Source organism: Pogona vitticeps, chromosome 3 (genome assembly GCF_051106095.1).
Source record: "Pogona vitticeps strain Pit_001003342236 chromosome 3, PviZW2.1, whole genome shotgun sequence".
In the NCBI taxonomy this organism is placed as follows: Eukaryota; Metazoa; Chordata; class Lepidosauria; order Squamata; family Agamidae; genus Pogona; species Pogona vitticeps.
In genome coordinates this window covers 17,616,665-17,633,014 of record NC_135785.1, presented here as the reverse complement: position 1 = coordinate 17,633,014, position 16,350 = coordinate 17,616,665, and the positions used below count along the sequence as shown (strand labels likewise).

General features: G+C 41.5%; 1 protein-coding gene across 2 annotated transcripts in view; it reads left to right on the top strand.

Annotated features, from left to right (window-relative positions):
* The first annotated feature begins 621 nt into the window (after window positions 1–621).
* The window catches only part of SAMD7 (sterile alpha motif domain containing 7), a 30,108-nt gene continuing 14,379 nt past the window's right edge, over window positions 622–16,350 (top strand). The window contains exons 1-4 of one of the 2 annotated variants that reach the window (XM_020793838.3): window positions 622–2,702; window positions 11,411–11,560; window positions 12,599–12,725; window positions 14,508–14,644. In XM_020793838.3, the coding sequence (XP_020649497.2) occupies window positions 11,458–11,560; window positions 12,599–12,725; window positions 14,508–14,644 (367 nt within the window). In that variant the 5' untranslated portion in view covers window positions 622–2,702; window positions 11,411–11,457. Of the gene's footprint in view, window positions 2,703–11,394; window positions 11,561–12,598; window positions 12,726–14,507; window positions 14,645–16,350 lie in introns of those variants that run through there. The other variant, XM_078389671.1, reaches the window with a different exon arrangement.

Sequence of the window (16,350 nt, the reverse complement as noted above, 5' to 3'; positions counted from 1 at the left end):
CTATGCAGAGTGCCCCATGCATCCCGGATTACCTTATTCGCCCCTCCTGCCTCCTCTTGGTGAGGAACTTGAGGTTCATGCTGCCATTGAGGTCTCCCGGGGCAAAGAGGGCTGTGTGCACCTCCAGAGGCGCAGTGCCCTTGGAGTCCCAGAAGATGTCCTGGAGCAGGTCCTCAAGGTGCAAGTGTGCAGCGTTGCCCAGCAGCACCTTCCACAGGTGTGCCTCCCTTTTGTGCAGTGATACTGCCCGGCACAGGAAAACGATCAGCCATCCCAACGGAGCCCACGGCAACTGCCGCCTGGCCTCTGGGGGAGCCGAGAGGAGGAGGAGGACAGCACACCTGCTGGAGGGTCCTGTAGCTCTTCTCCAGGTGCGGTGGTTGCAACTGGACCATGGCAGGCCCTCAGGGGCAGGACAGGGCGTGCGAAGGAGCTGAGCACCATTCTGCCCTGCCGTCAAGCCTCCAAGGCTCACCGTCCAGGAGCAGCACTTGTGTGCACTGCACCACTGCCTCAGGCCAGCCTCCCCTCACAACCCTGATGGCTCCTGGCCAGCGGCGGTGGTGGCTGCTGTGGCCGCTCCCTCCCCCTCTTCATGTGGACCCCTCCAGACAGTGGGCCCTGGGCAAATGCCACTGAAGCAGCCCTGCAGTGGGGAATTGAACTCACAACCTCTGGTTCTGCAGCCAGATACCTAAACAACGGAGTCATCCAGCCGTTCTTCTAGGCCTACGCTTTCTGAGGTAAACTGAGTGACAACTAGAGAGAAAAAAAGAGTCCAACTTAATTATTTGTTGAATTTTCTCCCCAGAAAGGCCTTCCAGCTTCCAGCACTGTTAGCTTTTCAGCATGAAGCAAATATATCTTTTTCTCCTTGGATAAATGCTTCTCTTATGTTCTTGTCTTTTTTAAAAATATATATATATTGTTTGGCTTTTCTTTGTATATTTTATATTGTTTTTATAAGTTGCCCTTGAAGTGCTGCTGAAAATCTTTAAATTAAATTACCGTAAATTACATTAACAGGATAAAGTACTGTTTCTGCATCAAACATCTTGTTAGGTAATTGTGGTGTCACAATGACTGAGGTCATGTCACTGCTAGTAATCAGCAACAAGGAACCACCTAGCACTTAACTTGTTCTTGCTGAAGAACCTGATCCTCTCTCATTGTATACAGTGTTCCTTCCTACTCCATAGTGGCACAGTCATTTTAGGGGCAGGGCTTGTCACTTGGAATCATGGCTGAAATTTTTGTACCAAAACTTGGTCCCCTGCAAAACTGGAGTCACCAGTCTCCATTGATTGCAGCAGCATTCAAGTGACATAAAGAATTTGATGGTAGACTTTGAGCTCCAGATTGGTGGAAGTTGCTAGAGTGGGAGAAGGAGAAAAGTGGGGTAGGGAAGAGGGGCCAATTCTATGGCAATTGTCAGTGAACACTGTATTTAGGGTCGGGGAGGGGATTCCTGTGCCTGGCAATGACTCTGTGATGAGATTGTCTCCACCATCTTATGAGACCTCAAAAGATGGAAGACTGAAGAAGGCTTGACCCAGGTTACAGCACATCTTGAATTCCATAGTTCACATGAGGAGTACATTCCCAGATAGTTACATGCACACATAATTCACATTGAGCCCTCTATGCTGGTTGCATGGGACTATGCCTCTTCTTGCTCTGTTCTGGATGAATCTACGACTCAATCCACATTTTGCAAGCTTGTGGAAATTCTTGCATGCTTTGGAGCATAGCAGCCCTGTGCAACATGATACAACAGAGAACTGCTTTCCAGAAATACCTAGTTGACCGTCCTATGTGGGTACAGAAAGCTAGACTAGGTAGGCCTTTGGTTGGATAAAGCATGGATGTTCCTCCATTCCCAATCACCCATTTCACTGGGAATTTGCCAGGCTAGTTGGAAGAGCCAAGTATTAGTTCCTGGAATTCTGTTGAGTGGTTTTTCCTGTCTCTACATCTGTCAACAAAATTGGTCATTGCGAACAGCCCCTTAGACTCTCCCGAGAGGTGTTTAACTAACTGACATGAGAATTAAAGAGTAAACTGTCAGCTTGAGTGGTATAACCATCTGATCCCTCTGTTAGCCTCACAGTGAGCTTAACAGGATTTTCATCTTTCCAAACTAACAAGATAAGTAATTCTGGGGCACCAGCCTTGTCATGTGACAGAAAGCACTGTTTCTGGAAAACAGGGGAGGGGTTTGAGTGGCAAGCACACCACATATAACAGCCAGAGGATTTCTGGTAATTCTCTTGTTCCTAAAGTGCAGAAGAATCCTCATTTTCAGTGAATGCATCAAGTGCCTTAAAGGCTAACAGCAGCTTAACAGGTTCAGTGTTGAAATAGGTTTATCAGATCAGTGAGATGGGATGCCCTACTGTAATTACCTTTTTTTTTCAGCCTATCTAAGAGATGGTGGGGGAGATGGGCCTGTGATGTCAGAGTGGGAAGGGCTTAAAGACAAGGATGAAAGCTAATCAACATAAGTTGAGTTTGTATTTAAAGCAAAGTCATTGTTAGTTAAGAGTTGTTATTTTTTTTTAATGGGCTAATCGATATGTGTCTTCGACACTGCCAACCAAAAGACAGCATCAGCCTGAAGCTGGACTCCACACTGAGGGCACACATTCTCGGACATCTGTTGCAAATTGCCTCATTTCAGAATTAAGGTTTTGGCAGCTACTGTAAGTATATAGGTAACAAATGTGGAATGGATGCATATTAAAAATAGTTTTAATGGCACCTTGGAAACAAGAATTTGTTTTATTTTCGGACTGTTCTCTTGCAAAAGAGAGATTGTTTATCATCCTTTAATATTTAGACAGAACTAGTATTTAATGTTTACATTTAATATTGATAAAGGGCTTTGTGTGCTTGATTTTATTATACTTTGAGTTATTTTTCTTGCTCTAAACCAGCATATGGTCGACCTAACAGAGAAAGGTGAGGCACGACAGTCTAAAACAAACAGAGAGCCTATGTTGGTTGACCTCATATGCCTAATCTGAGCTACAGTGCAATCATTGCCATGTGATGGAGTTTTTATTGCGGCAAAAGATAAGATTATTGTGGCCTTTCTATCATCCAGTTACTTCACCCAAATATCTAACGATGGTGGAGCAGGATGGGTTTAGAATTAAGAACTACAGCTTGTAGCTCGAGGCACATTGCGGCAACCTCACTGGGTGTACAAGGGACAGTGCAAAAAGCTGCATATGAAACAGAAAGAAGATGTACTCTGAAAATTTAAAATATAAAAATCCAAGATTATCAGTCGTTTTAACTAAATGCTGTATTTTTATTAATTCTAAATTACTTTGTGAAATTTTATTAAACATTTAATAATATTCTATGTTATTTTATTCATAAATACCTTTCATAATATTTTAAATGTAAAAGAGTAAACATTACTAAGTTTTGGGAGGGGAGCTCATTTCCTCTCCAACCCCCCCTTGGCCTTTCCCATTCTCAACATTTCCAGCTGTCTCCTACCATTAGCCAGTCGTCAGAAAATTTCTGATAATAATTCTATCCCATTAGCAAGCAACATGCCTGAAATTGTATGATTAATGACTTTTTCTTTTCTTTTTTTCTTTCTTTTTTTCCTTCTTCATTCTAATTTGTGACTGAACTTCCCAGGGCTGGCCCTATCATTAGAAACAAAGGGAGGCAGGTACCACAGATGACAGATCAAAACCTTAGGTGTCCTTAAAGGCAAGCAAATTGTTAGCTATTTACTGTGTTAGTAGTGTGTTTTTAGTGCTAAGTGTGGGGACAGGTAGTTATGAACTATATATTCTCTTGATGGGTCTCGTTGAAGAAGATCTTCTACTGGTCTTCTCCAGCAGCAGTATGTTTTGAGCCCACTGTGGTTGTTCCCCACTGTAGTGAATTTGCTGCGTTGTTCTGAGTACTGTAACAGCTAAACTAAGGCACAGACAGCAAGTGTAGCTCCATTTCTGCTTGTCCGCCTTCCCATTACATTGAAAGGGGTTGTAAATGGGAGGGTGGTACAGATTTCCTGCAATTATATATACCTAAATGTTTTGGACTTTCGAATTTAGGGTGAACAGCCAAACAGGGACACAACAGATGTTCATAAAACTATGAGGGAGACTTGTAACAAGAGGTTGATGTATCAAACCAGCCTCTCATGAGAAGGTTCCAGCATTGAATAAAAATTCTGTATTGTAGTTAAGGTTTAGTGGAAAGCTTGGAAGCCATTTTTCCCCACCTGTTGCAAGGTATGTTTCCTGTTGTGCTATGTATTTTATTTCTCATATCTTTATGTCAACATTCAATAATAACCAGCAATAATCAGCATGGCTTTGCAAACTTAAAATACAGCAGACCCACCAAAAATAGCAGGGTATAATTAGCAGTGGGATCCCAAATAGACATTTTAGACTAGTGATGGCCCATAAGCTGGCTCTGGCCCCAAAGCACATTTGTGATCCTGGAGGACACAACAAATTGTTTGTAAACACTTCCCCCTCCCGCCATTTTTTTTCATTCCCTCCAGCAAAAACTGGAGAGTCATGCCTCTAGGGGGCAGGATTACCTTCCAAATGCCAAAGTGTTATTTTAGGGATAAAACCTGCAAAGAAACCAAACAAACAGACGCCACCTCTTGGTTACTGACGTCCAGGTTTATTTAAGTGGTGCAGCCACGTAAGGGTAGGAAAAATGCCCACCATTTTAAATGGGGTTTTCAAATGGATTGTTGTACCTTACTGCTTTGAATGTGTTTTGGTGTTTCTTTTGTTTACCATTTTGAGTATGATATATGTTTGATCCTCTTTATTATTTGTATGCTCACTATTGTTAGGTTTAAATACTGTCTTTTAATGATGTCAACCAGCTTGGGTCCTTTTAAAGGAGAAAGATGGGGTCAAAAATACAGTTATTTTAAATAAATAAAAGAGATAAATCCTCACATCTTGCCCATCCCTGCTTTAGCTAGCAAAACCCTGGGAAAACAATACATTTGCTTGTCAAAGAAATTAAATTAGATGCCAGGTAAGCCTTCTTGGGGGATGGTGTATCAGAGACAAGAAACCACAGATGTTTATTGCCTCTTCATCATTGAAGGCTGCTGATTCTGATCTCGTGGGGGTGGGGGAGTAAAGCCATTCCAGATTTTAGTCCGAACGTTGTACGAATGCTCCAAAGAGCTGAAGCCCTGTCTCCAAAATAGCTCTATGGACAACTCCCGTGAAGTTCACAATAAAAGTGAGTAGAGTCCCCACCACCACCACCAAATTGGACACTCCAGCTTCAACAGCTCCTCACTATCTGCCTTATATGAAACAGTGTGACTGAGAGAAGGTATCTGGAACATAACATGCACCAATTCAGTCTCAGCTAAGATAATTGCTAACAGCTCTTTGAAACTTTGTTGTTTAGTCGTTAAGTCATATCCAACGCTTCATGACCCCATGGACCAGAGCACGTCAGGCCCTCCTGTCTTCCACTGCCTCCCAGAGTTGGGTCAAATTCATGTTGGTTGCTTCAGTGACACTGTCTTTGAAACTAGAAGAGGTCTATTTCCCACTCCCTCTCCCTTCCACATGCACACACCCATTTCACATTTCATGGACTAAAAGCAATGATCACTCCCAGCTACAGCAGATCTCCTTAACAAATGGGACTTAAATCATCAGAGATTGATTCCATGGGGCTGCTCTAGATGGGACTAACAACTAGATTTAGCCCTATTTCTTCAATGCTCCCCAATGTAGACTTAGCTGCAAACGTGTACTGTAGTTCTAGGATAGCATCTGAAGATTGTAGAAAGGAGCAGAAATGCTTCTGGGGTTTTTTGATGAACCTGTAGCCTCAGAGGAAGAGCTGTAGTGCTGAATAACACTACATGGTCCCTGTCCTCACCCTGCCCTTGAAGAGGCTTGTTGGAAGGGTATGGCTGTAGTTGAGGAGAGGGAGAGAATGTCAGTCTGCTGGATATGTGGTTCTTTTAGCCAACATAATGGAAAGGGGATCCCCCCCCCAATACACACATGCATGGTAGGAGGGAACAACAAATGGTTCCATTGTCACTTCTGCTTTTCTGGAAATGTGGGAGACTCCATCAGTGGGGTTCTTCCTCTGCAGAACTGCCTCCCTTTCGGGCCTGAGATCTACATAGCTGAAATCCCACACCATCCTCTACTTGTAATTCCTTCACACCTTCTTCTAACATTCTTCCCTGAGGACGAAATGACACCTGCCCGAGGAAAGCAACAAATACATTCAGGATTGTAGCCTCGTTATAGTTGGGCAGTAGCATCTCTCCACATATACTGTACCTACACATACAACCAAACCAAAGGAAAAGTAGCAGGAAATAAGAGGCTTGCTTTCAAGGGATTTTGGTAGGAATCTGGAACTTCCATCTCCAGACATAGGAAATAATAGTTCTGCTTGTCTGTTTTTACTCTTCTCTGTATAGATTCAACTGCCATTAATATTATATAAATCCTAAAAGCTCATGCAGGTTTTTGCTGGCTCATTTTGATGTTTATTAAATGTTGTTTGTGAATATGTCACTGTTTATAGGGGAGACAATTTCAAGATGATAGCAGGAGAGCAAAGCTTTAAAGGGTGGTTGATGTTTGCAGCTTTGCCCACTTTTTCTACAGTCTTCAGCCATCTCACCCGTATTCATACTTACCTCTTTTTTTTTAAATGCCTTAAGCAAAACATTTAAAGTAATGTGCAGTTAGATCTTTGTTTTAACCCCCAAGTTGGGTGCATATTACACTGACAAGGTCAGTTATAATTTGTAAATTGTTCTCACAAATAGTGTAAAAGTACTTTAAATAAAGGAATTATATGCCAATATTATTTTTCCTCATCTACCCCCACCCCAAGATTCCGTTACCATTAGAGTTGCAAAATTTTAAAAATCAGGCAAAAACAGAAGAAGAAAATAATAAAGGAGACAAAAATGTTGTGGCACCTTAAAGACTAACTACTATTTTTTAATGTGAGCCTTTGTGGACAAGTCCACTTCCTCAGACCCTTCCTTTTAGAAAGCGGTCCTGATTACTCTTTTTTTCCAAAAGTAACTATAATGGCTCCTTTTTAGTTGTTCTGAAACAAATCTGAGTGCAACAAGCCACAGGCTTACACAAAACATATTCTCCCACCTCCCTGCACCAAAGTGGCTTCATAGGAGCTTCAGTGCCCACAATAAAGAAGGAAACGGCAGCACAGGCCATTACATGAAGCATCTGACATTCCTCTACCACCCTCTAGTGAGGCCCCATCACTACAGAAGTAACTACAATCATATATGACTCCGAGTTAAGTCAAGTTCAATGTACAGTCTTTATATCTTTATTACTAAACCAAGAAACTAATTAGAAGTAATTGGATATTCAAAAGTAACTAACACTTTGTAACCTGTTACTTCCAAACTCTGGTCTGTTAATTTAGCCCCATAAGTTAATTTAGCCCCAAAAGTTAATTTAGCCCTATATTTTGTCCACTACATGTAGAAGGTTCCACAGACTATACAGCTTTGCTCCCTGAATTCTTCAAATAGCACCACTTTGGAATGAACCTGTAAACTTGATAAATGTGACTATAACCCCTCCTCTCAAGATTCCAGAAAGGAGGATTCAAAAATAAACTTGAGTTACACTTAAAAGTAATAAAGTTTAAGGAAGCATCATTTAACAGCTGAGCATGGCAGATCCCTAGGCAGCAAAGTTATTATTTTTTTTTTTTGAGATTTGAGAAATGCTTTCTCTTCGGCCCTTTCAGAGCATGAAATGTCCAGAGAAACACACACTTGGGCACTCATAACATGATTAAGTGCACACAAGTGCTTTTAGTCCATAAAGATTCTGCCCTTCCACCCCATGCCTAATAAACTGAGACAGAATTAGCACTGGGTGAGTGGTTCTGCCTGCTGCCAAGAAGGGTTTGTTGAGGGTAAGACTCTCAAAGTAGAGATTAACTTGCCTTCATCCCTATAATGTGCTGTACAGCCAGGATTTGCAGAATAGGATCAAGGAAGAGTCATACATGAATGCAGTCCTGGACAGCTGGTGCGTATGCTTTTATACATCCCTGGCTCCGAGGTGCTTAGCTGTTCCATAATCCTTATGGGGTGCGGCCAAGGCTTAGGGGAGAGCACCTACTTTGTGTGGCGGCGGCTCCCTAATCGATGCCTGTACAGTATTCTCAAGTTGAAAGGAACTTGGCCTGGGAGGTGCCATAACAAAAAGGGAAGCTTTCTGTGGCTCTGCCTCAGATGGAATACAGTCCAGCTGGATCAGACCAGTTCTGCACATCAGCGAATCAGATGCCTATGGGAAATTTACAAGGAGGATGTGGCTGCAACAGCTCTCTCCCATTGGCTTACCATTAACATTGACTCCTGGATAGCTCAGTGATTTCAGTCTCTGGCTGCAGAGCCAGAAGTTGGGAATTGAATTCCTCACTGTGCCTCCTTGAGAGGGTCCGGACTCGATGATCTACAGTAGGCTTGTCCAACCTGCGGCCCAAGGGCCGCATGCGGCCCAGGTCGGCTCATAATGTGGCCCAGTGCAATTTTTTATTTTAAAAAAAATTCCAAAGTTTCAAGTTACACTGCCGGCACTTGTGGCCAGAGTACGGCTGGGGCACGTCACAACGGTAGGGCGGAGAGAGGGAAGGAAGGAAGGAGCAGGAGGGGAGGGGGAGGGGGGCTTTGTGACTGCATTGTGCCATTCCCGTCAATAAGTGGACCCCCCTCCCGGCCCCATAATGCCACCGGAGTCGAAGCTGGCAGCCTCTGCTGTCTGAGATCGCAGCTGCCGATAAGCGCGCTTGGAGCGGGGCTGCGGAGGATGGCTAGAGCTGCCCCCCCATGCGGCCCAAACCAAATTTATGTGCGACCCAAACCAAATTTTCATCTTCTAATGTGGCCCAGGGAAGGTGAAAGGTTGGACACCCCTGATCTACAGGCTCCCTTCCAGTTCTGCAGTTCTAAGATGATGATGATGATGATGATGATGATGATGATGATGATGATGATGATGATGATGATGATGATGATGATTGGAACCAATAAAGAGCAAAAGGTGTTGCTATTCATTGCTCTCTCCGTGGCTCACAGTCGGTATTTCTTGTGGGTGGTTGATGTTTGCAGCTACAACATCAAGAAAATAATTTCTGTGGCTATGGAAAAAATATTTTATCTGCTTTCCTTGTTCTCAATTTTTATGTATATATTTCTTTTCTGTTTTGATTAGATGTGATTGTTTTAAGCTTAAGGACATGGTAAGGACACCGCTGGATCCACCTAGCTTTTGCAGGCCTGTTTAGTCCAGGACTCTGTCCACACAGTGGCTGCTCTGCTGTCTGTCTGTGCAGAACGTGAATACAATGGGATCCTTCTTCCCCTTGTATTCCGCAGCATCTGGTATTGCTCTGGTACTGGAAGTAGAATGGGATACTGCCAGGACTGGCCTGAAAGATTTTGCTGTCTGAGATGAAAGGGGACCTGTTCAGAAAACAGACGATGATCAAGACAGACAAGGTTTCCTTGGAAGATGCAAGAGAAGTTCTGGAGCTCACACAGCTCTGTCTTTGAGCCCTTCACTACCACCCACCATGTCTTAGCATCTGTTGTCTGATAATCTATCAATGTGCCCAGTCTCTGTTTAGAGGGTGGTAGCAAATCCCACGCATTGTGTGGAGAACTGCTTAAATTCTCTGCTCTGAATTTTCCACTCTTTCAATGTGTGGGCCATTTATAGGTTGAGGTAGTGTGTGTGTGTGTGTGTGTGTGTGTGTGTGTGTGTGTGTGTGTGTGTGTGTGTGTGTGTGTGTGTGTGTGTGTAACTAGCAATATTACTTGCTTCACCAGTCTATTGCTTAAACGTGGCTCATGCACGATTGGCATACGCAAGGCGAAAGTTGAAGAACTAGGTGGAAGCCTGAGCTACACAGACATACACCAGGTTTCACACTGCACCTGCCTATTTTGTGTTTCCTTACACTCGGGGGCGAGCAGGGGTGTACGAGCAGCTGGAGATGAAATACATACTCAGTGTTGCAGAATTTTGAATTTCCGGTTAAATTCTTCTAGCTGTGCAGCAGAAGTGCAGGGATACAGAGAGCAGAACTAACTTCAAGTTCTCGAGATTAGTCCACCCCTTTCACTCATTAACTGAGCCTTACAGTCTCAGTAACTCACTGTGAGACATTAGTGGTAGAAAGAATAAAAACAATGCATTACTTACAGTTGGAAACAGATAATAGCAAACTAACAATGAACTAACTTCCAACAGACAAAAGAGAACACTCAGCACAGAGGTATGCTGTCTTTGAATTTTGAGACAGGGCAGAATGGTTGGTTAGTGATGCATAGATTGACAGCCTCCCTAATCCAGAAAGGTCCCTCCCAGTTTAAACAAAAACAAAAGGTCCTTCCCAGTTAAACCACCCAGAATAGACACATTCTAGATGGGCAGTATATAAATCTAATTAATACAGGCAGCATGCGAGGTTGCAAAACTCCAATATTCAGGGTAGACAAATTTGCGCCCTTCCAGTGGCAAAAATACTAATAGTGGTTCCAGCAGAAATGTTTCCTCCCTCAAAACTGTTGCACCCTGAGTCCAAGACCTAGTTGCCCCACCCTGGTCACAGCTCTGCCTGAAGTGCCTCTAACCTTGTTCTCCTCCTCCTCCTTTTCTATTGGAGGATGGATTTCATGATTTGATTTCAGATGGGTAGCTCTAACGAGTTGTGTCACATCCAAACCAGACTCCCAAGACCTTCAGCTGATAGGCTCTTCTTGTCTTTCTTCCTCCCCATCTATTTTACCATGAACAATCATCTGTAACAATCTGTAGTTTTCATTTCTCATTGCATATCCTTATTTTCTGCATTTTATTTTCATGATTTCTTGGTCTTTATTTACCTTATTAATATTTTCATTGCTCATCTTCTCAAGCTAAGAAATTCTCAGTATTCTGCAAGAAATCCAAAATCTAAATGCTGCTTTTTCATCATTACCTGTTTTAAAGTCCACAAATCCATGCCATTCTTTAGAACTGAGAATGCATAACACTGTGCAAAGCTCATTCTCAGAGCTGATTTTTCTGTTGCATATTACCGTACGTTCTTTATTTAACTACCAATGTGGGAAATAGTCTGAAGATTCATTATCCAGTTCAAGCACTAAAACTAAACATTGCGGGTTCACTAAGCTCCCTGGATAGACAACCAACTGGGGATGAAGTGCTAAATCCAATGTTAATATGAACTAGATTGGACCCACTGAATTCAATGATACTTAAATAAGTTGTAAATGCTATATGCTGCTCTCATATTTCATTGCTGTTCTTTCTACTATACCTCCTCTAACTCCTAATGTGTCTACTTTGCTTCTCAGAGCATTTCTGATTGGTTGAAGCTGGCAAAAAAACCCAGCATTATAGCATGACTCCTCGAGACCACATGAGAAAGATGTCAATCCTTGGAGAACAGGGAACGCTAGAAGACAAGCATTTATACCGGTTAGCAAGTGGTATGGCACCAAGCGGTAAGATGAAATAACAGACTATAGTGGGAAAAGTGGGGTTTCTATTGGGAATCATGACTAGTGGGGAGCATGTGATGAAACATTCTGAACATTTAATTATATAAAAATGTATCTGATTACAATGCAAAATGTCTAACACAAGCTGTTCTCAAAAGCTTGGAGATGATTTTAAGGATAATCCTGTAAAATGTATCACTTATGGGAGAGCTGAATATTTTTGCATTCTTGCAATGGCTGAAATCCTGTTGCACTGCTACGCAAAAGACATAAATTTGGAGGGAAATTGTTTTTAGTTAAGAAATCTACATAGATGTATTCGTGAAGGCTTTCATGGCTGGGATCTAATGGTGGTTGTGGGTTTTTCGGGCTCTTTGGCTGTGCTCTGAAGGTTGTTCTTCCTAACGTTTCGCCAGTCTCTGTGGCCGGCATCTGAAGAGGACAGCACTCTGTACTCTGAAGATGCCGGCCACAGAGACTGGCGAAACGTTAGGAAGAACAACTTTCAGAACACGGCCAAAGAGCCCAAAAAATCCACAACAACCAATCTCCATAGACATTATTTATTGTATGGTGAGTCAGGCAACTTACTGTGCAACAGATAATGTCTACAGATTTCTGAAATTGAGGCAGTTCACCTTCCAAAATTATGCCTTTTGCGTAGCAGTGCAACAAGTGTATACATACAGAGGTGTTTTTTTCTATATCCTGGCCTCAAATGTAGAGACTTATAAGTAAGAATCAGATTCCTGAACAGGACCAAGAAACATACTGGATGCCAGTACAATTGACGTGGAGCTGGTATAGTAAAGTATACACTGGGGAAAAGAAATTAAGGCAGAAATGGAGGAAATAACCTGGTTCTAGCATTTTGCACCAGTTACAATTTCTGAACACATTTCAAAGGGAAGCTCCATAGAGAACTATATTGCTGCAGTCTCTATGGGAGATAGGATGCAATCCTAGCCTGATCAAGGAAGGGCTGCAACCAAAACTTCCTAAATCTGTATCTACATGAAGATATTCTACAATTTGTATTAGAACTACGACAGCGACAAGAAATGATCATGAGAAACCAGATGATGGCAGTAAACTCACAACTGATGGGAGGAAGCCAGCAGAGAATCCAAGCAATTCCCTCACAGTTCGAGCCTAGATTCATGGAAAGGTATTTAACCCCCCTCTCTTTCTTTCTTTCTTTCTTTCTTTCTTTCTTTCTTTCTTTCTTTCTTTCTTTCTTTCTTTCTTTCTTTCTTGCAAAATGGTTTTGTGTCTGTATTATCAAGCATTGAGAGAAAAAGCACAAGTTTCTCTAGATTTCCTGTTGCCTTCAGATAAATATCTAGGGAGTAAACGACAAGATAATGTTTATATTTTGCATCAGAAAAGAGAAGAAAAAATTGGCTGTACATATGTTTACCAGCATTTCTTGCTAGCTTTGTCTAATGTTTGCAGGAACAACATCAGAAAGCAACCTCTTTGGATATGTAAAAAGATGAATATTACCCTGTTTTCTTCTTTGTGCTGTTCTTCTTATTTTTATGTGTGGTCATTTTATCTGATGTTTACGTTAGATGCCCTGACGGTTTTGAAGATGAGACATAAAGGAAGAATACACATATTTTAGTAAATTAATCTCCTGCACAAGGCAGACATCTGCTTCTTTGCCACCTTTTGGGAAATATGATTTGCATCTTTTTAGCTGGACTGCTTCTACTGCATGTATCTGCAGCTATGCTGACAGGACTGTGGACTCCTGATCCTCCATATAATGTTGGGCTACCAGGAAATCCTAGCCAGCGTGCCCAACAGTGAAGAGAAGTGCAGTCCAACAACACACATATTGAGGCACACATGCTGTTCACCCTCACACTGTGGTATGCTCTCATTTCTTTATAAAGTCACACATAAGAGGCAGTAAGAAAAGCATGGAGAAAAATGTTATGCTTAATTAAATGTTCTCCAGCCAGCTTAGGTGGAGGAACAAGACTGCAGGCCCATTAAGTCACAAACATGAGAAGCTGGGATGTGTCATGAGCAACAGAAACACACCAAATGCACACCTACATTATGTGATATTGGATCAATGAGAATGTGGGCAGAACTGAACAATTGGGAGTGTTTACGCCAACCACCCCTTCACCGAATCATCACTTTGTTGTGAAATTAAATTTTCACATCAGATCTATATTAAATAGAGCAGAGAAGAATTTGCAGCTAAATTTTTCAGTTTAAAAAGTGCAGATTATTCACACAGAGACAATTGCCAGACAGATTTCTATTTTTTAATACATAAGGAATCCTAGGACATATTATTCATCTGTCAGTTTGACATGGCAAAGAAAGAGCAATGTTTTTAGATGAACTTGTGCTAGATATTATATAAACATTCATTGAAATTCATTGTGCATACATTTACTAGATGTTTAGGATCATACAGTGTTTTCTAATGTCTCTTTATGAAATTCCTACTGTAATAAAGTGCTCAATACCCAGTGTGGTGTAGAGGACAGAGTGATGAATTAGGATTCAGGAAGCTTGGATTCAAATCCCTGCTTGACCATGGAAGCTGACTGGGGCAGTGAAACTGGTAAAACCACTCCTTAAATATTTGACTTACCTTGAAAGCCTTATCAGGGTTGCTATATGTTGGTTCCAACTTGGAGGCATATAATTATTCCACTTTATTGGAAGCCGCCCAGAGTGGTCGACCAGACCAGATGGGCGGGATATAAATCAAATAAATCAAATAAATAAATAAAAATAACAATATGTTAACTTTAGTGTTAATTCGAACCATAGCAACTATCATCTGAAACAAGTTACTTTTTCCTAGCACCCTCCAGATGTTTTGTGTGAAAACCTCAATTATCACTATGCTATCTAAGGTTATAGATGCAAGAGGCCCATATTCTTTGTGCCTTCATTACCTGTCTGTCTACTATCTTAGGGATTTGTTACCTTCGACAGAGATGCTGGCACCAGCTGACCCTAGGCAGATTCACATAGCTTCCCATCTCGGTCCTTCTGTCCCACAGCACACCAACATGCCAAATGTGTTATCCAATCGTGTTTATCAAGGACCAGGTAAGAGGTAATGAAAAATAGTATCACAAAATGTCAAATAGTGAATGATTACTACTATTTTTTCCAACAAAGATAATGAATACAGATGTACATATCAGTGTTTTCAGACAAGAGCTCTCAGAATGCCAGGTTTATTGGGAATTCTGGAAGTTATAGTTAAAATTTGCACATATATATTGGTGAATGTGTTCCAAATTCATCAGGGCAGGGCTGGGGACTGTACTGTCCAATGTCAATTTTTTTCAGCCCCCAATATTTTTTTTTTTAAAAATGCCTAAAATCAACTGCACCATCGGCTGCTAAATATTGGCACATTAGCTTCTCAGCTGCTTTCACTGCTCTACAGCTGTTTTGTATTCATTTCAACTTGTTTCAACTTATTTAGTGGTTAAACATAAGTGATACTTTTGTATCTGGTATATAAGTGTGTTTCCATAATGTAACTGTCTTAATTAATTAATAACTGTATTAATTAATTAAGAAAGTCTTTACTTGGAGGTAATTACGTCTTATTTCTGGCTGTCAATTCAACCATAAGGAGGAATCCAGAAGAGTTGCTCATGCAGTTCCTCATGCAATTAAGGCAGTTAAGGTACAGAATTTTAAACAAAAAAAAAGCTGTTTATAAATTATGTTTAACCATTAAATCAATCAAAAGAAGTTGAAATAAACATAAAGCAGCTCCAGAGAAAGTGGCCGGGCCACTGATTTTTGGGGGCAGATTGTGCCACCATTTTTCCGCAGTTTTTGGGAGGGGATTGGCTCCCAACCCCAAGCTTTAGCCAGATTAAAATGAGTCCAGAATCCAGGGTCAGGATTGCTGGTGGATGCTTGCCTACAGATCACATGATACCTGTCCTGCATGGGCTGCTCTGTTTCCTGACACAATTTTAATATATTGTTGACCACCTTTAAAATCCTGAATAGCTTAGTCCCAGAATACCTTAAGGACCATCTTCTCACTCGCATGCCTGCCTGTTCTTAAACTCTGACAGAAATGTCTCCCTATGCTTCCCAACTTTAGTGCAGGATTTATCAGCACCTAGATGGACCGAATTCTTTGCCCCCAGCATGCTAGGCCAGTAGCTCTTTGATGGCATTTTGCTGCATGACCTAGTCCTAGATAGTCCAAGCACTTGCTTTTTGAGTTCTGTTCCATGTTTTATTTACTGCACCTACCTTTATAATAATGTCATTGTTTTGTAGATGTATTGTATTAATGGATTGAATTGTTCTTAGCTGGTCTAAGAGATGCATGAGCAACAGAAGAGTGGAAACGTTGATTGTTATCTAAATAAATGTATATGCTGAAGTAGTAAGAACATATTCACTGGACCATAGCAAGAAGTTGTGAATAAAAGGCTGTGCTGTCATTCACGAGTGGGGATACTGTATACGCTCGAATCCTTGTAAAGCACTTGGGAGAAAACAGATTAGGAGGATTAATCCATATGGGGTCACTGAGACATTTTAACCACATGCTAGGAATTCTTCACTTGCTATTGCTAGATTCCAGAATGTACATGTATCATCTTCTTATCTCAGGCATTACAAAATGCCTCTTTGCAGACATCTACATGCCTTCCAACATCTTTGGAATAGCATTAGTTCTCTACAAAGTAGCTTTTTGAATTCACAGAAAACAAACAGTACGAACAACCCCTGTATTGTGGAATTTAGTGATGAGTATATTTGAGTAAATAATT